This window comes from Scylla paramamosain, chromosome 17 (genome assembly GCF_035594125.1).
Source record: "Scylla paramamosain isolate STU-SP2022 chromosome 17, ASM3559412v1, whole genome shotgun sequence".
Taxonomy (NCBI): Eukaryota; Metazoa; Arthropoda; class Malacostraca; order Decapoda; family Portunidae; genus Scylla; species Scylla paramamosain.
Window position 1 is genome coordinate 4,853,801 of NC_087167.1, and position 22,003 is coordinate 4,875,803.

The following is a 22,003-nucleotide window of genomic DNA, read 5'->3' on the forward strand; positions in this document are numbered from 1 at the left end:
AATATATACAAAATATTTTTGTATAATGACTATTATGGGTGTGCTCATTTGCTAAAACTTCAGCTATTTTCTTAAAAAAATATATATATTTTTTTTTTTTATAAAGAACACAATTTATAGTAAACTCCATATAATTTTACCATGTATATTTTTAATATCAATATACTACAAACTAAATTTCTTATCATGCATTTACTAAAATTACTGTTTTGAACCATGCTGGAATCAGTCCCAACACAACATGGCGCAGCGGCAGATTGCCCGCTACGAAATATTGCTTAAAATCCGGGATTTAAAGCACTAGAGAAATTCGTGGACTCTTCAGGCTCTTATAAAGCCACGTGTGAAGGTCACATGACAGGAGCAGCGTCAGAGTGATGGTGAAGAGGTAAATCCCACAAGTGGCCTGGCCGGGCTGCCTCCTGTGTCTTACTCTTCTTGTCATTATATTTTTGTGGTTTTTCATCACGCGGAAGAAAGAAGCTTCCTCTGTGACTCTTATATCAGTGGTAACAGGGAGGGACATCAGCCAAGGGTCATCATTCAGACTTCGCTTGTTTGAATGATGGGGAGGCAGAGTGGCCTGCGCGGTTGAGGGACAACTTGCCAGGCCTACCTGCTGGCCTGCACGGTGCGCCGCCAGGGTGCACCAGGCTGGCCCTCACTCTCCGCACACGCGATAGACATGCATGACTTACGCCACTGCTCAGAGAATAGCTTGTTCAATGCACCATGACTCAATGGAACGTGTGCTGTTAACATGACATTCCCTGTGATGTGAAACATACTGTTCCTGTTGTACTGTCACTGATGTATAACACGAGAGCAGTGAATAATATATATATATATATATATATATCTCAAACCATGACCTCAGGAACGAGTACTGCTTTTATGTAGGGCGATTGTTTATTTTATATTTTGTTTGCCGCTAATTTAATTAATAACCATGTCAAATTTCATTAGCATCCTGCAGGGCGCTTCTATGTCCCTTCAACCCTCTTTATCCTCTACAGAATTATTCATTTCTTATTTTTATATTTGATTGTTATTTTGTTTTGTTTTAAGCGTGTGTTGTACAGGTGCATCAAGTAACTAAACCCATGCTGCATTTAATTCACAATGCCACGCTTCTGCACTCGCCTCATGTAGATTTTGAAGTGACATGGAACAAAAAAAAAAAAAAAAAATGAAGTGTGTCATGTACCTTAACATGTATCAAGCTGACTAGCAAGAACACACAAATGAATTCTTAGAGAGCCACAGCATAAGACTAATAAGACTGTCTAAAAAGTCTACATATTTTTCTTCAGAGGATCCATATATTTTGTTTAAGAAGTCCATATATTTTGCTTAAGAAGATCCACATATTTTGCTTAAAGAAAACCCACATACTAAAAAAAAAAAAAACACATTTTGCTTATGAAGATCCACATATTTTGTTTATGAAGATCCACATATTTTGCTTATGAAGATCCTCATATTTTGCTTTCATAAACTGTACTTGCTCCTGATTCCTTGTAGTCCATTTGTTTCACAGGCAGACAAATGGACATAAATTATGTACACTTGTGCTACATCATTATGGAAACATATATTCCAGATCAACACAGTTTGACAGTGAACTTGAGGGTGTGGCCCCACACTGTGCTGAGCCATGGCCATGATAACTGCACACAAGCGGGCCAGCATCTCAGGGCTGGATGAGGAGGGAGGCATCAGAAAGAAACTGAAGGTGGAGTGTGAGGTGCAAGAGGATGGTACCTGTGAAATACGCGATGCTGATGACACTGCAGAAATCACACTGGAAGGGGAGCTCCTGGTAGGTATGGTAAGCATTTGGTGTGATGTTACATACACAGTATCTTATTGTATCTCTTTATACCTCCCCTTTTCTTCAGATCTAATATTTCTGATGGTGATTTTCTACCCTGTTTCCATTATATGTAAACATTTCCACTCTTATTTCTGTTTCCTTCATCATCTTTTACATTCCTTTCTCCCTCTGCCTCTTGCAGCCTGGGTCTGGCAGTGAAGTTACCACCACCACCATCACCACCATTGAAACCCCAGAAGACCACCGTGTCTACATGGATGACTTTGCTGCCCACCTCATTGCCCGCAAGAAGAGCATGTTGGTGCCAGATGAAAAGCTGCACTCCATCATCGGTTACCTGCGTGACAGCAAACCAATCAGCCCGCGGCTGAAGTTCTGGCTCAACATGAAGAAGATGATGATGGTGACATTGCCTGAACTTGACCTTCATGATGAGCTGGTGGTGCCCCGGGAAGGTGAGGCAGGCATTGGTTTTTATTATTGAATATAAAAGAGGCGATGCATTTGGTTAAGGGGTATAATGGTCTGGAATTAAAGAGTTTTGATATTGTGTGACTCAGTTTATGATGACCTTTTTCACTCTTTATATAAAGCACCTCACTTCTCATCAAAGTGTCATATTTTTAAAACTATCAACATAAAATAGTATGACAGTCATGACAATATAATATACAGTTTAAATGTATACCTACAGAATTATTAAATAGGTTCACTATATTCTGTTGGGATTAGTTATCATGCAACAGGAACCCTCTCAGTGCACTTTCATAAGTGTGTTTAGATATTTAAGCCATTTACATGAAGTTATGCTGCATGTTACGGAAAGTGATGTTTTTTTTTATTTATTTATTTATTTATTTATTTATTTCATTTATTTATTTATTTATTTATTTATTTATTTATTTATTTATTTTGTGTGTGTGTGTGTGTGTGCAGGTCGGGATGGAAGTACAACAGGGCTGCTGCGTGTAGTACCAGTGAGTCAGCTGTACCACCTGGTGTCCAGCCTCCACAATGTGCAGCATGCCGGCTACAAGAAAGTGAAAATGGTGGTGGACCGTGAGTACTATGGCGTCCCCAGGAGTTATGTCCAGGCCTTCTGCCGCACTTGCCCCAGCTGCTCCAAGATGCAGCCTCTTCCCATGCCCATGCCACCTAAGGAGCCACCAAAGCAGCCTTCCCAGAAACCTACACTTCAGCCAGTGTCCCGTGCCCGCAGACCACCACGCTGGGGCTCTGTGGACCGGCGGATGCTGGGGCGCAGCATTCAGGTCGATCTGCTTGACATGCAGCATTGTCCTGATGGTGAGTTTCGGCACATATGTCATGTGATGGACCATTTCTCCCGATTTCATTTCCTCTTCCCCCTCAAAAGCCGTTCGCCAGTAGAGGTGGCACGGGGTCTTGAGGAGCGGGTCATGGCATACATAGGGCCTCCACGGATCCTCAACTCTAGCAGTGACCCAAAATTTATTCATAAACTAAATAGGATCCTTTTTGGTGGTTGGGGCAGTGATACACCATTCCTGTCAAGGTCTCAGACTCCACAAATCATTGGAGGAAAGGGGTTGGACACAAATAAAATTGTGTTAAAACAGCTGGCCAGACTAAGGACTGATCTCTATGACTCAGCTGCTCACTTTCCTTGGACAACCTGGCTTCCTCGGGTCATGTACTGCCTCAACATGCATGGATCCCCTGCCACACAAGACTCCCAGAGCCATCAAGCCACCAGTGACTCCCCATCTGGCCAAGGGACTCTAGGTGGCCACAGTAGTAAGCAGTTCCCTTATCAGTTTATGTTTGGAAGGGTGCCTCCTGGTCGATGTCCCTGCTGGTGTGAGGACCGGGGCCATGACACCGACCAGGACCTGGACATGGACCCAGATCAGGACTTGGAAGACCTGGACCATGAACCAGAGGAGGAAGATGTGGATGAAGATGAAGGCCACTTGCAGGGTGAGGGTGAGGAGTGTAGAGTGCAGCACCTCCTCCCTGTAGCTAAAACTGAGTGTACCAGTGCAGCAGAAAACTTTGACCACTGCTGACTTACAAATGTAAAATAATGTAATATTCTAAGAAAGTTATTGTAGTGCTTTTCTTTCACTTACTATTAATTTTACCATGTTTTACCTGCTTTATGTGCTACCACCAAGGGTTTTGACTGTACAACTGGAAGAAATTGTGTTCTGTTACCTACCACAGAGATGAGTTATATCTATGAATATAAAAAACAAAATTTCTTGTGATTTTATAAGAGTGAGTCTGAAGATGGGATTAAGCTTCACATGGTATGAGATGACATGTGCCATAATTTGTCTGGTGCCAAAAAATGTTCACCTTTATATTATCTTTAGTAGGGTTATCTATTCCTTTTTCCATGAATTAATCTACAAACCTTCCCATCTGACCTTTTTTTTGAGTGACAATGGCATCCTGTAATTCCATGGCTGTTTGTTGATATTTGTCACTTATTCTTTTATATATTTATTTATTATTTATTTTATTTTATTTTATTAATTAATTTATTTTTTGGCTCAGGAACTTGTATGAATGGATACTTCTATTTATGTGGTGTATTTATGAATAATGAATGTGGGATATATTCTACCTGCATCAGTTTTGTGATGTATGCAATATGAACATAAGAGAAGTGTGTACAAGAAATATGATTTTTGACACAAAATAACTTTCACATCACGTGACACTTGTTGTGATCCACATAAAATCGTGAAGTGAACCAGATGGAGCCTGAAGGTTAGTTTGGAGGTTCCTGCCTTATTAGGATGACTGGCTAAATCAAACACAGCCCTAAAACTTTAGTCAGGCCATGAATGAATGATGGAACAGCAGCATGCTCCCTCAAGCCTGATAACACATGTGATTAAGACCTACATGTTAGAGAACAAGCAGGTGATTGAACTTCTGGTGTCTGACTACTGCTGCTATGAGCTGAGGATGGTACTAAATCATGGCCATGTTGAGGGAAAGATTAGCAGTAGTAATAGGCGATTACTGACCGGCCAGTGTTTAATCTGATGGGTTAATAATGGATCTTTATTCCTCTTCACTTATTTCATCCATGCACACTCTTAATGAAAGCAAGTGTATGTGTCCTTCCCTGCCTTTTCCCATGATAATTAAGTACAATATTCTTTTCCATATCCTTCTGTAGTGCATTTCCCATTCCTTACATTCTGTTCTTGTTACTGATTTCTAGACAGTGACAGCGTGATAGGCTAGTGCAGTGTTGTATCAGTGGCCACCAGGTCATGAACCATGAACATAACTAATAAAAATGGCATAAAACAATGAAGATGTATATAGTGTCATCTTTGTCAATGGTAACTTGTATGGAGTGCACTAATGCCTTATATCTCATGGAGATATGGTTGGGCTAGTCTGTCTACTTAGGAAAGGCAAAAATGTCTACATCTTTTTTTTTTCTTTCTCTTTCTCATTCTCAAATTATTGTAACTTGGACATATTTTTTATAATTTACTGTATACCTCAGACAAGTTTCACTGGTAAGTTGCTGTCATCATTCATGTGCAATATTGGTGCTGTTCAAATTAAGTTTTCTTACTATTGAGGCTGTGAAGTCAACCAAATAATTTGAATCAGTGGAAGAATAGGTTTTAACACATGAACCTTGTTAATGGAAAGATTTTCAGAGATCATCAGTTTGTTGAAGTTTTTTATCCTTTCTCTGTTTGGTGATTGCCAAACATTAAAAGGAAAATTATAGTAAAGTGTAAGTTAATGACTTGCAGAAACACTTGAGACTCATCAGTTACTAGTGTGGTGTGTTCACCATACTCACCTCAGAGTTTTCCGCATTCATTTGTTCTAATGTTGAGCTGTATAGTAAATAAAAAAAAAAAAGTTATTTATTGTATTATTTATTTAAAATATATAGAGACTTTGATAAACCTTTGATAAAATTACTGGTGGCTGTACAAGGGCAGGTTACTGGTGTAAGTGAAGCACGTCTCAATAATAATATTAATAATAACAATGATATAATAAAATAAATTAATGATAATTACAATATATTAAAAGAAAGTCTCCACCACTTTAGTCAACAAAAAAAGAAAACAAAAAAAAGGCACGGCATCAAAATCACTAACAAGGTTATACGTGTTAAAAGACTAAAAAATTACTAATGGTTCGTAAATGAACCAAATAAATAGGACAATAAATAGTGGAGAGATGTCGCTCCTCTCAAAAATGCTGGGCAAACTTTTGAGAGGAACAAAGTTCCATTAATAAGGTGAATTTCTTGCTAACATTTAGAAATAAAAATGTTAATGTCAAAGAAAAAAAATTCACAGTGTGTCTGCTACAGTTATGTAGCAATTAATTCAGCAAAATATATGTGGGCTGGGATATTTGGTTATCTATAATCTCATGACCTTCACAACAAGATGACCTTAAAGTAATAATATTTAGAGTTCCTGGGTTTTCAGGTGGGAAGGTGTGTTAATATTCTACAGGTAAAAACAAACACTATTCTGTAAATATACAAGTTTACATTATTTACAAGTTTTCAACTAATACCTGTGTTAAAATGGGTGGTTGAGACTCCTTGTCACACTGTTATACCAGACATTCATCGGTTCACAGTGCTTTTGCTTGACTCTGCTGTATGCTGACAGGATAGAGCGAAAGGGACAGAAGAAGTGTTCATTGTTTCATTGAACTGCAAATGCCAGAATGTGAACCACAAATCTACCAGCTGACATCCCTTACACTGATTTCCACAGTGATTCAATGTTTTTTCCCCTAGACTTCCCTCCCTTCCTAATATACCACCAATGGTGTTTGCTGATTTCTCAAATTGTTGCTTCTCCTGGGTTTCCTTGTCAGCATCCTTTGTGGGGGCTTGAGCCTCAGCTTTTGAGATGGTTCCATCTGTTCCTCTGGCCTTAAGTAACACTGGGGGAATGCTAGGTTTTACTGGGACAATTTTCTTTCTTTGAAGAGAAGGCTGTTTATTTGACCCCTGAGAACCTCTCTTGACCCTTCCCTCAGGTTTTCCAGACTCATCTTGTGAACTCAGGGGAACAGAGCTCCCCTGACTCCTCCTGGCTGAAGAAAGTGTGCCTCTCATATAAGACTTCAGGGCTCCTGCTGGCAAAGACTTCCTGGAGGGAGTTTTTGAAGATAAAGCTGGGATACATTCCTCCTGAATTCTCTCCATCAATGAAGCAAATTCATTATCTGTGGCAGCACGGTTCCTTGGTACCCTCAGTCTGTTCATTCCACCTTTTCCCCTTATGTCTTCCATCACCCCTGAGCAGCGTGCCACACTGTTGCGACGGGAAAGCAGTGGCACCGTCTCCTTTCCTGCCATGCATCCTGATGTCTCTTCCTCAGCAATGTCTCCCAAGAAGTCTTCTACAGTGGCTCCATGAGAGCGTGCCGTGTCTCGAATACTTTCTTGCGAGTGGCCACCATCCCCGCCAGGGGAGAAGGTAGGTCTGGGGTTGGGGCAGGGGGTGTCGGTGGCCCTGTCCGCCCCTGCCAGGGGCCACCCGATAAAAAAGACGAAACTCCAGATAATCGAGGACAGCTTGGAGATCTTATCAACTCTGTGAAGAGGAAAACGAGAGATGAGGTGCACCTTCTCTTGCTCTTAGGTATGCCGCTTGCCTCCAGCATCATCATCGCCGTTAACATCAACAATGCCATTATCTTTAAAAACTTCACTCTAATATGATGAACATCCCACAAGTGATACCCAAGATGAAAATAGCAAAACATGGTATATCTGTATGTGCTATGAACAGAAGTTACCTTAATTACACAAGTAAGTCATAATCATTCAACAGTTTCCACAGAAGACTTGGGCTAACTCACCCTTGCTGGAGCGGTTGAGAGGCGGAGTGGGTGCTCCTCGAGTGGGGGACTGTTTCCCTCCCTCCTCTGGGCCCCCCGACTCCCCCGTCCTCCATTGTTCTACAGAGAAGGGCTCATTATGTATCAGGAAACAACAAGTCAACATACAAAACTAAGATAATATTTTGTGTGAAAAAATTAGCTGGCTCTTTTCAGTGATCAGCTCTTAGATCTCTCAAAATGAGTAGATTGAAGGCATACAAATGAATGAAGTTAATTTTTTAATTTGCATTCATAAAAAAAGTTAATTAAAACCAATTATTAATATTTACAAGGAAAATCTGAAAGATTAGTGCACACATCCATTTAAGTTATCTAAAAAAGTCAAAGTTAAAGGCAGACAGCCAGTAAACATTTAATTATCAAATCATGCTTGGAGACAGTTGTAAAAGTGTTTGTGAATGGCAACCTGAACAAGAATTGCATGAATCACTATACCAAATCACAGTCAAATTTGTGTTTAATGCCTGTGATACTTTCCAACATTAACACAGTCTGCTAGTGAATGAAAAAAAAATAAGTAAGCAAAATAACTATGATTTCATGCAAAGCTACGCTGCAAATGAAATACTAGCTTAGCATGTATGGAGCTGAAATCATGTAAGTTTACTATCATAGAGAGCAAAGCCGATGTTGTGCATAAGCCAAGGTTTATTGCAGTGACTAGGAGCTGTAAAGGATGACTTGTAATTGAAATATTCATTTTAGCATGCTGAAAAATTAAATACAATAATAACAATAATAACAACATGCACATGCTCAAGAAGACAATACATATGGTGAAATTTAATGAATACTGTACAGGAATAGTTATAACACACACACACACACACACACACACACACACACACACACACACACACACACAAAAAAAAAAAAAAAAAAAAAAAGTACTGATAGCTGGAATAGAGGCCGAAAGAATAAGAAACATTTACATTACTGAGACTGAGCTGGGCAAAGTAAATATAAACACAAACTTAATTAGAATCTTTTACACTACACTCAACTAAGTACAGTTATGGATAGGTACATTCTCTCTCTCTCTCTCTCTCTCTCTCTCTCTCTCTCTCTCTCTCTCTCTCTCTCTCTCTCTCTCTCTCTCTCTCTCTCTCTCTCTCTCTCTCTCTCTCTCTCAATATACTCAATACACACTAAGAAACAGGCAATCTCAAAATTTTAAAATCTTCAAATTTACAAACCATTTCCAATCCATTAATTCATATGTTTTCCAGATTGCATGTAATACTCCCCAAGCATTTAGTCCATCTCACTTCCTTCATTTCCTGATTACATTAGAACATTAATCAGGAAGACACACAAAATACCAAATATAAAGATAAACACATTTCTGTAAGACCCATAGCAACAAAATGCAACCTCAAGAAGGAATACCAGCACCACCTTGACATAAGAGCAGGCATTTACCAAGAATCCCCATGACATGGCACCAACTACAAACCAGAGAGGCATACCAAGAAGACCAAACAACACACTAGTGTATACTTTTTATGATGTACTGTGAATTCACTTTCATCCAAACATACATCTCAATATCTTTGACAATGATTTCACACATACAAAAAATTAGACATTTCAGCAAAAAAAAGCAATAACCCTAAGGTGCATTTTCCTTGTAAAAAGTTATTCAAAAAGATAAATTCTCTTATATTCAAATAACCCCAAGATGTTTGGATAAAGGATCCTCCACACTTGATCCCACAGAGGAATATTAAATAAACAAGACCAATATGCAACAAGGTACCAGTGATGTAAAAATTAACAAATCACCTCAATTGTTTTATGCTTTTTCTTTAGCAAGGCAAAGAAGAATAGTCTGCACTGCAGTTTGAGCATGGCACAGATTTACCAAGAATGTTTCATATTAACCTTTGTTTCCTAACATGCAAAGCAAATGCATCCATGTTTTGTTTCCTCTCAATTTGTTTAACAATTGGCAACGTCCATCCCTTTTCCATTAAATGGTGTCCTTAATGATATCAAAATGCAAGGGTTAAGAAATAGGTAAGTCTCTTGAAGGACTGAGTAAATGTGTATTTACGTAAGCAAGTGAACTTGTCAAAATTGCACAATAGCAAATGTAAGAATACCAAGTGTGCATTGACTCATCTAAAAATCTAAAGCCTTCCATTATATACGTCTTAAGATGCAATTTTTACTAAAAGTATAAACCATTGTGCCTTTACATCTTCATCACTTGAAGAAGTACATTCTTTTCTAGTCTATCCAATCTGCCTTTTGTGCAGTAATATTTGTCACACCTATAATAATGATGTATCTTATTTACTTTGTTCACCTTGCTTGAAATGATCTTGATGACTATTGTAATGGTCTGTTGTGTGATATGTCATGACTGCTGTAGTGACAATGCTGCATGTGATTGTGTTTCATGGATTCAAGATAAGAAATTATGGTGTTGTAACTGTCTAATTCTGTTGTGCAAAAAATGAATGACACTGAATAAATCACAGTTGTAAGGTTTGTGTTACTGCAGTGTGTGACCTTGTTATGATTACACTTGGAGTCTTTTTGATAGAAGGAATTGTTCCTGATGAAAAGAAGCTACATTACAGGAGAACGTAGATCAACTATGATTATTACCAAAGGTATGGTAATGTTGACCACTACTGTAAGTGTGCTGTGCTGTAAATTTGTGTTGGTATGTTGTGGTAAATGTTGGTGTTTCTACGCTATGGAAAACATGTAGTGCGGATAATGGGTTAAGTTATAGCAGCTGTGTGTTGGATAAAAGCCTTGTGGTAATGTAAGGTTGTGGGTCATCTTTGAAGGCATGTCTTGTTTCTACAGTAGTGTCTCTATGAAGATGCTCAATGATTTTGTTGTGGTGGCTGTCACAGCGGCAACCTGTGTTACCTTGCATTGCAGCAGCGGTGACAAGAATGGCCTCCAGTTTGTCCCTAAGTGATGCCACCTCATCTGTCCTCAGCTGTCGCTCGGCCTTTAAGAATTGGCCCAGTTGGCGGCACAGCTCCCCCAGATCACTCTCGTGCTGCAGCAACAACACCTCAGCACCTATGCCACCTTCCACCTCCAACACAACCACCACCTCCACTGCTGATACAACGTCTGCCCCGTCTGTCACTTGCACATCAAAGCATCTGACAGTATCTTTCTCCAGTACCTGTTACTCTCTTCACATTGCTGGGAGTTTCTACCTCAATGCCATATCATACACTATATCCTCAGAAGAACCTTTTCAACTCTACAGACACTCTCTCTCTCTCTCTCTCTCACACACACATAATGAAAACACAATGGGTCACAACAACTACATAAAACTCTTCTACCTACACATTACAAAAATTTTCTCAGTGTAAGCAAACAAACTGCATGGCACAGAATCACACTGCATCAGCAACACAGATAACTCAGAAAATCACACACAACACACTCTGCTAAAACAGGGAGAAGCTTTGAGCAGGACAAGACAACACAAATTAGTTTTGTTAAAATACATCACAGAGTAGTATTCTATGAAAATATTTGGAAAGAAAATTGGAGAACTATTTAGGGAAAGATCAGTCTGCATTCAAAACCTAAGAAAAGCAAAAACAAATAATAATACAGAATAATAAAAAAAAATGGACAGAATTTGTAGATTTCACAATCATTAATAAATATTTTCTACTGTTTTAAATAACCATTATCATGGTGACTAGAACAACTACATTTTACTATATTCATGGCATTAATTTTTCATTGATTTGGACTCATTTACATTGTTTTTTGTACAATAACATGTATCTCCTTTCCATCAATTCTTTTCATTGATAAACCATACCTTCATTGTAATATTAAGCTGCCTGTTATTTTTTCTTTAACTTTATCACCTATTTGTTGTATACTGATCAATACTTCATTATGTTTATAAGGACAACTAAAAATAAGTTTGAAATACCAAAATTAAAAACTAAGAAATAAGGAAAAACAGCACACACGGTTACTTGGTACCTGAGGTGCTACTAAGAGATACAATTGGAAAACTTATTAGAAAAGTGTTTTATTAAAGCTCTTTGTTATATTATATAATTTATAAACTACTACCCCCCTTGTAAATGTATTTCCAAAACTAAAATGGCATTAGAAAAGTTTTTCAAATCAAATTTAAGGCATATGAAGTCCAAATCAATGAGGTTTTACTATACTAATTACTTATATTACATGAATACACCTGTTGCAATGCCCACCTCTCATTATCATCATCACTATCACACCCACAAGCACAATCTTTATTCTATATCCATCACCACCACCAGTGACTATCTCCCAATTGCTAACACACCACACTACACTCCACTCTACTCTTTAACAGCCAGCCACATCCCAGGACTCAACTGCATCCTAACACACAACACCCCAACACTTCACACTCCTATCCTATTCCCTCATAACACTCACTCCCAAACCCCACAATAACATTACATCAAACTGTCACAAGGACTTACTGTCTGTGTCTGGTGGAGCTGCTGTGTAAGTCTGGCCACCTCCTCCTTCATAAGACCCAACTCTGCCTCACATAACTTCAACTGGCTCTCTGCATCCCGCTTTCCTTCAGCCTGTATAGAAAATGGCATCATGTTTAAGACCACATTCTAAAACACTTGAAATCATACCTCCACTATAATCAGAAGGCTGTAGATAATATTTTACAGGTTTTTAAGGGTGTTTTTAAGGATGTTGATTAGCAAAAAATACTTCTACATTATCAACAACAAAAACACTCTTGAGAACTTGGCTAACCATCTCTGTGGTTTTTTAAAATAGTTGTGGAGAGAGCAAAGCATTTCAGAATAAGAGCATTAATTGCATGTTTTGAACATGTAGCTTCTAAATATAGTACTCATGTTTTCCTATTAGTATTTTCCTAATTTGTATCTCGTACCTGTAGCTGAGACACTTGAGCTGAGAGGTGAGTCTTGAGCTGCTTGTTCCTTGCTTGCAGGTCAAAGAGTTGCTTGTTGACATCAGCTAACTGGCGTGTGAGGGCATCCAACTTTTCTTCAAGGGAGGCTGACTCAAGGCACTTCACTGAGTACTTCTGAGAGAGAGAAAGAATTTCCCGGCGGATGTCCTCCATCTCAGCCTCATGCTCCTTGTGAATGGCAGTGAGGTCATGGCTGGACTGCATCTTGCGAATAAATTCCTCCTTGAATTTTGCAATCTCCCGCTGGACCTCAGACTCATGGGCCTTCCTCATGGCATCCAGAGCGGCGAGGGTGGCCTGGGGGACAATGGGACATTTACTTATTAATGGAAAGATAACACAAAATAAAAAACTAATAATACAGCTAATAATGATGTAAATGAAGAAAAACAACAACAAAAATAATAATAATGCATACACTGTGACTTGACACAGATTTTACAGGTAGACTAGCACCAACAAATCACAGCTCCCCACCTGAGTCTCCTCTGCCAAGGCTTGCTCCTTCTCAGCCTGAAGGGCGGCTAACTCCCGGCAGTGCTTCTCTTCCATCTCCATCAACATCCTCTTGTGGGAATTCTCCATGGCACCAAGACCTTTCTCACACAGACCCTGCAGAGGAAGATTAAGGGTTGAGTGCTTGGTGATCTACCTAAGTGTAGGTTTTGGCTGACACACCATCACAACATTAACAAAACTATGTGCCACAATGTACATAATGCTAAAATTTAATACAAAATACACACCTGAAAGGAAATGTGATACAACACCCATCACACTTTATCAAACACTGATCACCTACACTAGTGCTCAAACAAAGCTCAGTCTGTGAGTGAGCTGTGTAATATAGAGAAAATTAATAAACAAGATAAACCAATTTTGTCACAAAGACTAATAAGGTTCCCTGAGAACAATGAAAAGCCATCCAGCACATCACTGTATTATCTTTGCTGACTTCCACTGCACATCACTTGAAATAGAATATAATAACTTCAAAACCAGGTATTCCAGAGTCAACTTTCATTATGACTGGCTGTGAGAAAGAAAACTTGCCCTATGAGTTGCCTGCTTGACAAAAAATAACCCTTAACAAATAAGAGAGAAAATCCAGTGACCAATGAACAACAGAAAGACAAACACTCACCCTCAAATGCTCTATCTCCAGCTGGTATCGCTGACGGACTTTTTCCTCACAAAGGTCCGGTTGGCTGCCCAGCGCCTCCTCATATTGGTGCTTGAGGGCAGTGATCTGTGCCTCATATCCCTCCTCCAGCAGGCTGAGACGTCGCTGCAGCTCTGTCAACTCTCCGTCAGTGGTGGAAACAGGGCCTCCTGAGGACTCCCCCAGCATCCCCACACGAGCCAGCTCTTGCTGGTGCTGGGCCTTCAAAGCTGCCACAGCAGCTTGATGCTCTTCTTCCAGGGCCTATTAGACAAAACCTTAACTAGAATCCACCACAAGCAACAGTAACATATCAATTACATTATTATTAACAATTTTCTCTGATATACTAAGCAAACTCTTTCCTGCCCAAATCAATTTGCATGTAAAAAAAGTAGCAGTCAAAAACACAAAATGGGTATTTAGATACATTCATTATTTTATACTTCTAACAGGAAATACAACTCATTTGTTATTCCCTCTGGGGGAGAGAAATACTGTCACAGGATGTACCTTGATGTTGGCCAGGTGGGTGAGGCACTGCTTGCACTCCACCTCCCGCTCCCTGGCGCGTCGCAGGTCCATACTACGCTTCAGCTTGGCCACCTCCTGCCTGAGCTCCTCACACTGGCGGCATCCCTCAGCCATCCCAGTGATGTCTGATGAGCGTCGTGATGACCGGCGGCCCTCACTCTTCCTCCTCGCCTTGGGGGATGAAGGTGTCTTGGCTGCAGAGGAGCCTGCACCCATACTGAGCACAGCTGAGGACTCCCCTGACCCATCTTTTGATGCAGTGAGGGTAGTGCTGGAAGAGGTGGTGGTGGTGGTGGTGGTGGTAGAGGTGGAAGCAATTGAGGATGTGGATAAGGAGGATGTATCTTTGACATCTAGACTAGCCTGAGCATTGGCTACCTCTTGGAGCAGCTTGGCCACCTCAGCAGCACCCTGCATGGTGGCCTTGTTGTACATGAAGGTGAATTCTGCTTGGTCAAGGGCTGGCTGGACCAGGCTTTCCAGGGAAGAGTCTCGCCCTCCCAGGAACATAAGTAGGTGTGCTTCACTGGCCACCACATCACTGGCTGAACCCACTGTGTCCTTCACTTCTTCCACTATTGCCAAGGCCTCCGGTGCTGCCTCTCCACCTTCTCCTTGCACCACTGCCAGCTGCCCATCAATCACAGCCTTCTGAGCTGTAACTGCTGCAAACTCAGCCAGCAAGGCATCCATGGTTGTTGAAACTGACTGAAGGACATCAGTGTCTCCCGCCCTGTGCCGTGCCAAAACAGCCTCATATTTATTACTGAGGGTGAAGACAGCTTCTTCCATCTCCTGCCTCAAGGATTCCTCTGCAGCTCGGTGACAGTGCTCCAAGGAAGCAGCTGTGGGCCAAGGAACTGCACCTGTAGGAGGAGGACCATCAGGAGACAGCAGGTGGGACAGTCGCAGCAGAGACTGGCCAGCTTCAGTGTTGGCCAACTCTTGACTAACCAGCTCTTGGGCCAATGTCCACACTTGCCGCATCCTGACTTCTTCAACCAGTACTGTGTCATCCTGGCCTGGTCCAGTGCCTGCAAGGATGTTTTTCACACACAAGTTAATCTTATCAACATTCTCATTTTACTGATTTTCTAACTGAATATCAGTCTATGCCTCAGTGCCAATGTCATATTTCACTCACACCCCTAACTCACTTTATTATAATCTTTTATTATCCCAAAACACACTCTGTCAGTAATAGAAAGATTTATAAGCTGGTAGGTGCCTCACCTGTGATAGTTTCCCTGGCCATGACCACAGCTATCTGGTGTAGCTTCTCTTCTTTATAGCGTGTCAGCAAGCCAGCCAGATTCCTTTCTCTCTCCAGCAGCCGTGCCTGTAAGTCACGACAGGTTTCTCCGAGGACAGGAGGAGGTGAGGAAGATGCACGGCGGGATGAGGGATTGACCACCTCCCCCTGCACCACCAGTTTCTCAGCCAAAAGACTAGTGTAGAAATCAAGTGGTGAGAGGGTATCCATGTCAAAATCTGGATTGGTGAGCTTCTTTTCCAGGAAAGAGAGCTTACGATGTGCTTCAACCAGCTCCTGCAACTTAGCTGATGCCTCATACATACTTGGGCGCTGGGAGGCCTGCATCACTTGGGCTAACTGGCTCAACACCAGTGTTTCATATGCCAGCCGCTCAGCAAACATCTTCACCTGCACATCCCTTGTCCACTTACCCTCATTCTGTTTCAAGAAATAATGTTCACTATTTATACCATCTCTAACTAGTTACAAACTCCTAGTGCAAAATTCAAGTACTATTCCATGATAAGTCCAATGAACAAAATTATACTATAACTAAAATTGATCAATATGTGACAAGTAACATGGACTGAAGTAGAAATTTATTCCAATAATGCAGCTGCAGTGAGGATAAGTGCAGCATATGTGCAAGATGCATAGTTTATAGAAATTATTTTACTTCAGTAAAGAAAACAACTACAAAAAGGAAACTCAAAGGAGATTTAGCTAGCACAGTGGTGGGGACTGAGATAATTGTTAAAAGACGTGAACTGTGGTGTGACTGAGCGGATGAAGAACATTCTGAAATAATTTCAAAATGTGTAAAAGTGAATAAAACAAAAATATATGAACATTAGATATATGTCTAAAGACACAGGATAATGGAAGAGCATAAGAATAAAGATACAGGAATATATGTCAAAATTCTATTTTGAAATTAAGGGTAGACAAACATCTATAGCTGTGAATTTTCTGTGATATGATAAAGATGCCATTATTATTGCTCTTTTCAAGCAACTTCATACTGAGAGACATTCTGATTCTGATGACATTCATAAGTAGATTTTCTCATCAATAAAATGAATGACCGTTTAGTGTAATTATTGTTACCTTGAAGAAAATAAATAAATAAACAAATAAATAAGTAAATAAATAAACAAAATAAATAAATAAATAAATGATGAAAACATAAAAGGCAAAATATAAAGAAATCTCAGTCCTAGTATGGAGCTATCAAAAAGCGTGAACAATATGAGGATAGTGAACAGACCTTGAGGTGATCCCGGCGACCAGCAAATTCAGCCAGTTTGTCCCTGAGCATGTCCTGCAGCTTGAGGGCAAGTGGCTTTACACGAGCCACCTGACTCTGGTCCACTGAGCTGTGCCGCAGCTGTGCCAGATGTAGGGCTGCACCCAATCTCTGCTGCAGGGAAGACAAGCCAGGTGCTCCACATGAGCAGACACACTCCACTGCACCAGCCCAGGACACACACTCACCCAGCTGCAAAGCAACAATGAGATCAGCCAGGCTCTATAACTATTTCAGAGAAATGTAATTTTTTCTAGCCGTTTTTCATAGAGAAAACAAGTTTTCCATAATTTACGAAGAAGATACATGAGATAATTATATGACAGAAATCTATGATGAATGATCACTTCAGTTTCATAAATATTAAAGAATAACTTTTGTTTTACTACACAACAGTACTGAAATCAATAAGGTTTAAATGATCTTTCCTTAAAGCAGCATCAGGTACTGATTGGAAAAGGAAAAAAGAAGAATTTTAAATACTGTGTAAATTAATTCAATACTGTAATCATATATTAGCACTATTCATCTCTCTGACACATTGATCCATGTAAGAGCATAACTCAAGAGGGAGGACATAGGGGAAGTTTCCACCTCTCCATATATATAAATATTCCCTTCTGCTTGTCCAAACACATACTCTACACACATCTTACACTGCACATTTTTCTACTCTCTATAGTTGGTAATGCAGCATGCCCTTACCTGTGTCTGGAGAGTAGTGATGACCTTATCCAAAGCACCCAGCCTCTCCCTTAGATGTCTGATCTCTGAGTCTGACCGACTGACTTTAGTAGTCTTTTCCGGAGTGGCTCTGGGTGAACGAAGTGTCTTGCGGGATACAGAGGGGGACCTGATGGGGGATCTGGCATGAGGGACACTTCTGCACAAGATCAAGTAAACAAAAACAGAGAGAAATCAACACAAGCCAATAATGATGAAAGTACAAATCTTCCAGGCCTTATAATATGCAAACCCAACTCTGCTAAAACAATGATTGAAAATTCTTTCTTTATTTTGTGTGTGTGTGTGCGTGTGTGTGTGTGTGTGTGTGTGTGTGTGTGTGTGTGTGTGTGTGTGTGTGTGTGTGTGTATGAAGCATCTTTATATCATAGGCTTTCAGGAAAAATGTGTTCTATGGTATTCACAAATTGATTTTGTTGTATACCATGATCATATTTTGCATTTGTTAATGTGGTTACATAGAGTTGTGGTTACATAACAACTGATTTTGTTCAGCCTATCATAGAAAAAACAAACCTCATAAAGAAGGCAGTAAGCACTAATTCCTAGCCCCTGTTGTTTAAGGTACCTGAGAGGGGAGGTGGCAGAGTGAGGGGGTGACCTGGCTCGGGTGGAGGAGGGTTTGGAGGTGCCAGCAGGAGCAGTCTCACTCAGTGATGGGATGCCATTGTCACCACCACTGGCTGGCACAGGTGCATCACTAGTCAGCTCTGACACCTGTGAAAATAAACATCATACAATGTGATTTCCCCAAGTGACTACACACACACACACACACACACACACACACACACACACACACACACACAAAGATAGATATGGAGACAGGACAAAATGAACTTTGCTTGAACCCTGTACAGTACAACTATATTAATACATCATTAATGTCTACTTCTTTCAGATATATACATATAATTCTGAATATATATCATCTAAACACTTTAATCATTGAGTGTGCATTCAATGACAAACAATCCTAACATAATAATTATCAGCTGTAATAGCAGTAGCAACATATATTTCATCTATTGGTGCTCTAAGGTCATCCTCAACCCAGCAAGTCTCCATCACAGCAATCATTTGGAAAACAAATTAATTAAAAGAAGTGATTTGATTGATGCCAAATTAGATCACACAATATGATTTTTTATATGACTGGTGTGATATTCATTTTCTTTTATGTTTATCCAATTTGTCTCTATTCTTAAACATTTCCTTATGACAAATATGCCTACAGTAACATGAACTATCTTTAGACTCTTTTCTACATATCTGGCCTTCTCATTAAAAGGCAGAATCCATGAATACACTCACGTATGACATAAGCAAGTAATGTCAAACAATAATAAAATCCCTCCCTTATTTTAATGTCTTCTTTTCTTTCTTCCCATTTCTCTTCCCTCCTAATAACCTGCCTCATCTCTCCTTCCACCCACCTTGGCCTCTAAGGCATTAAGCCTCACAATGGCCTTCATGGCATCAGAGCTTCCAGGACTGTCCAGGGACTTCCGGCGGAGGCGAGAGGACTTGGTGGATTCCTCAAAACTACGGGACCGCCTGGCCATCTTCCCTGCCTCCCCACCAACCTTTTCTTCAGTCTTTCCTTTCTCTTCATCCACCTAAAAATGATATAAGGGTTCAGTACATAAAAACCTGGATTAGACCATTTACCCTTGAAAATTATAAAACAAGCAAATCATCATCTACTGAAAATTATCAATACCATCCTCATATTTTCTGTATATATATATATATATATATATATATATATATATATATATATATATATATATATATATATATATATATATATATATATATATATATATATATATATTAGCTCTAAAAAAGAAAAAAAACTTTCCTTATGAAAAGAGAAGCATAAATTGCACAGTAGTACAACAAAACAAATTGATACAAGAAAACTGTAATACTTTTATTTATACATCAAGTGCTAATCACAAACCTAAAAAAATACACCACACTATACACACTTCCAGTATTTCAAGCCACTTCCTGGAAAACATATTCTTTGCCATCATATTACCATTCTCTACACTCAAAAAAATAATGAAATAAGAAGAGCTATAGATAGAGTAAAAAGACTTTTCAAAGGAGCCTTCAACCTTCAACCAAGCACAGCTACCATCCTCACCTCAGGGAGAGCACACTGGTCTTGAGGTCTCAGCAACTGCTCCAACTTGGCCTCCAGCTGCCCTAACTTGGCCTCCATGTCTCGGGAGAGAGTGAAGGATTCCCTCCCCTTGAGTGACTGTGTTCGGCGGCGGTCACGGCTTTCGGCTCTGCTCATCTTCTGGCGCAGCACCCTCACCTGTGGCCCAGACTTCCATTATTATCACACACACAACACCTCACAATCAATATCATCTTTCCTCACTTAACTATCAATTTCATTCCCAAAAGGCTCTAAAGCAAAAAAATAAAATAAAATAGGCAAACAGATAAGTAAATAAACAGATAAAAATAAAACATGAAAAATTAATCCTTTTTGCCACCTTATCAATTCCTTATTCTTACTTCTCTCTCTTTAGACCACTGTAAACCACGTACCCCATACTAATGTCTAAATCCTATTACCTCTATCAGTCCTTCTCCATTTCACATCCCATACATTTCTTACAAGCCTTGCCACTTGCCTGCTTCTCAGAATTGGTGAGCTTGTTGGTGAGGTCCTGTATCCTGCAAGTCATGAGATTGAGCTGAGAGTTGAAGTCTCCCTTGCTGCCCTTCATATCTTGCCGCAACTGCAGGTTTGACAGTTCCAGTTGGTCTTGTTGCTCCTGGCCTTCTCGCACCTGCCGCTTGAGGGCTCGGATCTCTCCTATTGCTCGCTCCAGTCTCACTCGCACCTCCCCACAGTGTTCCACCAGCCTGTAACATAATGCCTTTTGTCACCCCCACATATACAACCCCTTTTGGTGTTGGTGAAAATACTGTAATTTATTATGTCAGTTAATCCTCCAAAGTTCAAACATACAAAAGTGGCATAGTCACTGCACAACAAGAATATGAATAAGACTGAAAAGAATACAAAGAGAAGTCATGAAGATGGCATCAACCCTGTGAGACTTTCAGTGTAAGGAAATACTATTAAGAGTGAAGGGAAAGAGAAAATCTTACTGTGGAATGTAAATCAAATTCTGAGAGGAGTCAAAAAAAGTGGAGAGATTTGCTTGTTTGAAAAGTTAAGGTCATGAAGAGTTGAAGAGAACCTGAAACACTCACAACATAATTTTCTATAATGAAGTACAGAAATCTAAAACCAAGATGCAAAAGTGATCCATGCATTCAAATACTTAAAGCCCAGCTGGATGATAGTGGATAAGGAGGCAGAACACTACAAACATAGCCCTTTTCTATATGTCATGAATAAAGCTTAATATTTTGGATTTTAAGGAGTTCTGAATATACACACACACTACTACTTACAACTTGTTATGCTCCTCAAAAATCTTGTAAGTACTGAATAATGTGTGTATTGTAATACTGTAAGCTGAACTGCATCATTGAACATTCTCATTATAATGTACAGTAATATTACTTATGTATAATGTTACTGTATTGCTTTTGGGCCACATATGTATGAAAATATGAATACAGATAATGGTTACTCAAAAATTTCCAGGTTTTGGATTTTGGATATAGGATTCTCAATCTATAATGATAATAAAAAGCAATGATTAATCACTGTTGTCAGCGAATTAACTAATGAAATAACAAAGGTGTTCCCATCACTAAGTATAAAGAATTATGTTTGTTACTCACTGTTCCTTGCTCATCTCCTCAGGATCAGAGGACAGGTCAACATTGGTGAGGTCACTGAGGGAGTCTATCCGTGGTAAAGCTTTCTTGGAAGTGAATCGCTCTCGACTGCTGGAGATGGAGAGATTTGAGGAAGCTCTTCGCTCCTGTGGAGAAACAAAGAACAGTGGAATATGAAAGCTGATACAATAACAATCAACATTATACAGTAAAGTATTCTATAAACATTTTTCAAACAATCTCTCTCCTTTTCTCTCTTTGCATCCCAAGACCTTACCTTATCCTGCCGTAGGGTCCTCTCCAGCTCCCTCACTTTGGTACAGAGATTCTCGTTCTCCTCAATGCCACGGTGGAGGCGATCAGTGGTGTGTTCCAGTTCCCTCTGAGTGGTCTTTAGATTCTCTCGCATCTCATCCAGCTGGAGACACAGTAATAGTCTAGATCACACAGGGCTTCAGGGTATTAGTGTGGGAGTGGGAAACTATCAGTCTTAACTTTTATTTACAAGAATATAAAAT

The 22,003-nt window shown here is 39.8% G+C and overlaps 2 protein-coding genes across 21 annotated transcripts in view; one reads left to right on the forward strand and one right to left on the reverse strand.

Moving 5' to 3' along the window:
- The first annotated feature begins 209 nt into the window (after positions 1–209).
- Positions 210–5,726, forward strand: LOC135108356 (uncharacterized). Of its 3 annotated transcripts, XM_064019267.1 has the most exons (5): positions 210–388; positions 1,604–1,831; positions 2,019–2,292; positions 2,774–3,142; positions 3,648–5,726. In XM_064019267.1, exons 2-5 carry the CDS (start codon positions 1,658–1,660, stop codon positions 3,836–3,838), a joined length of 1,008 nt encoding a protein of 335 aa, XP_063875337.1. In that variant the 5' UTR covers positions 210–388; positions 1,604–1,657; the 3' UTR covers positions 3,839–5,726. The 3 variants fall into 3 exon arrangements, with proteins under 3 accessions (XP_063875337.1, XP_063875335.1, XP_063875336.1); XM_064019265.1 differs by having other exon boundaries at positions 211–388; positions 2,774–5,726; XM_064019266.1 differs by having other exon boundaries at positions 211–388; positions 1,604–1,822; positions 2,774–5,726.
- Positions 5,724–22,003, reverse strand: part of LOC135108352 (protein outspread-like) — a 103,001-nt gene continuing 86,721 nt past the window's right edge. For 16 of the 18 annotated variants that reach the window (XM_064019255.1, XM_064019241.1, XM_064019256.1 and 13 more), the window contains 17 exons: positions 21,763–21,903; positions 21,489–21,631; positions 20,360–20,594; positions 19,858–20,034; positions 19,139–19,321; positions 18,271–18,419; positions 17,664–17,841; positions 16,920–17,150; positions 15,631–16,090; positions 14,377–15,431; positions 13,846–14,127; positions 13,179–13,313; positions 12,660–12,998; positions 12,223–12,333; positions 10,631–10,766; positions 7,700–7,798; positions 5,724–7,431 (listed from right to left, as the gene is read on the reverse strand). In XM_064019255.1, the coding sequence (XP_063875325.1) occupies positions 7,238–7,431; positions 7,700–7,798; positions 10,631–10,766; positions 12,223–12,333; positions 12,660–12,998; positions 13,179–13,313; positions 13,846–14,127; positions 14,377–15,431; positions 15,631–16,090; positions 16,920–17,150; positions 17,664–17,841; positions 18,271–18,419; positions 19,139–19,321; positions 19,858–20,034; positions 20,360–20,594; positions 21,489–21,631; positions 21,763–21,903 (4,248 nt within the window). In that variant the 3' untranslated portion in view covers positions 5,724–7,237. The remainder of the gene's footprint in view (positions 7,432–7,699; positions 7,799–10,630; positions 10,767–12,222; positions 12,334–12,659; positions 12,999–13,178; positions 13,314–13,845; positions 14,128–14,376; positions 15,432–15,630; positions 16,091–16,919; positions 17,151–17,663; positions 17,842–18,270; positions 18,420–19,138; positions 19,322–19,857; positions 20,035–20,359; positions 20,595–21,488; positions 21,632–21,762; positions 21,904–22,003) is intronic. The other 2 variants (XM_064019245.1, XM_064019253.1) reach the window with 2 other exon arrangements.

Bases quoted from the DNA above. Each gene is read 5' to 3' on its own strand.
- LOC135108356 (XM_064019265.1), top strand. From the start codon at position 1,658: ATGGCCATGATAACTGCACACAAGCGGGCCAGCATCTCAGGGCTGGAT. The intron at 1,832-2,018 runs GTAAGCATTTGG...TGCCTCTTGCAG, and splicing joins GGGAGCTCCTGGTAGGTATG to CCTGGGTCTGGCAGTGAAGT. The intron at 2,293-2,773 runs GTGAGGCAGGCA...GTGTGTGTGCAG, and splicing joins GCTGGTGGTGCCCCGGGAAG to GTCGGGATGGAAGTACAACA.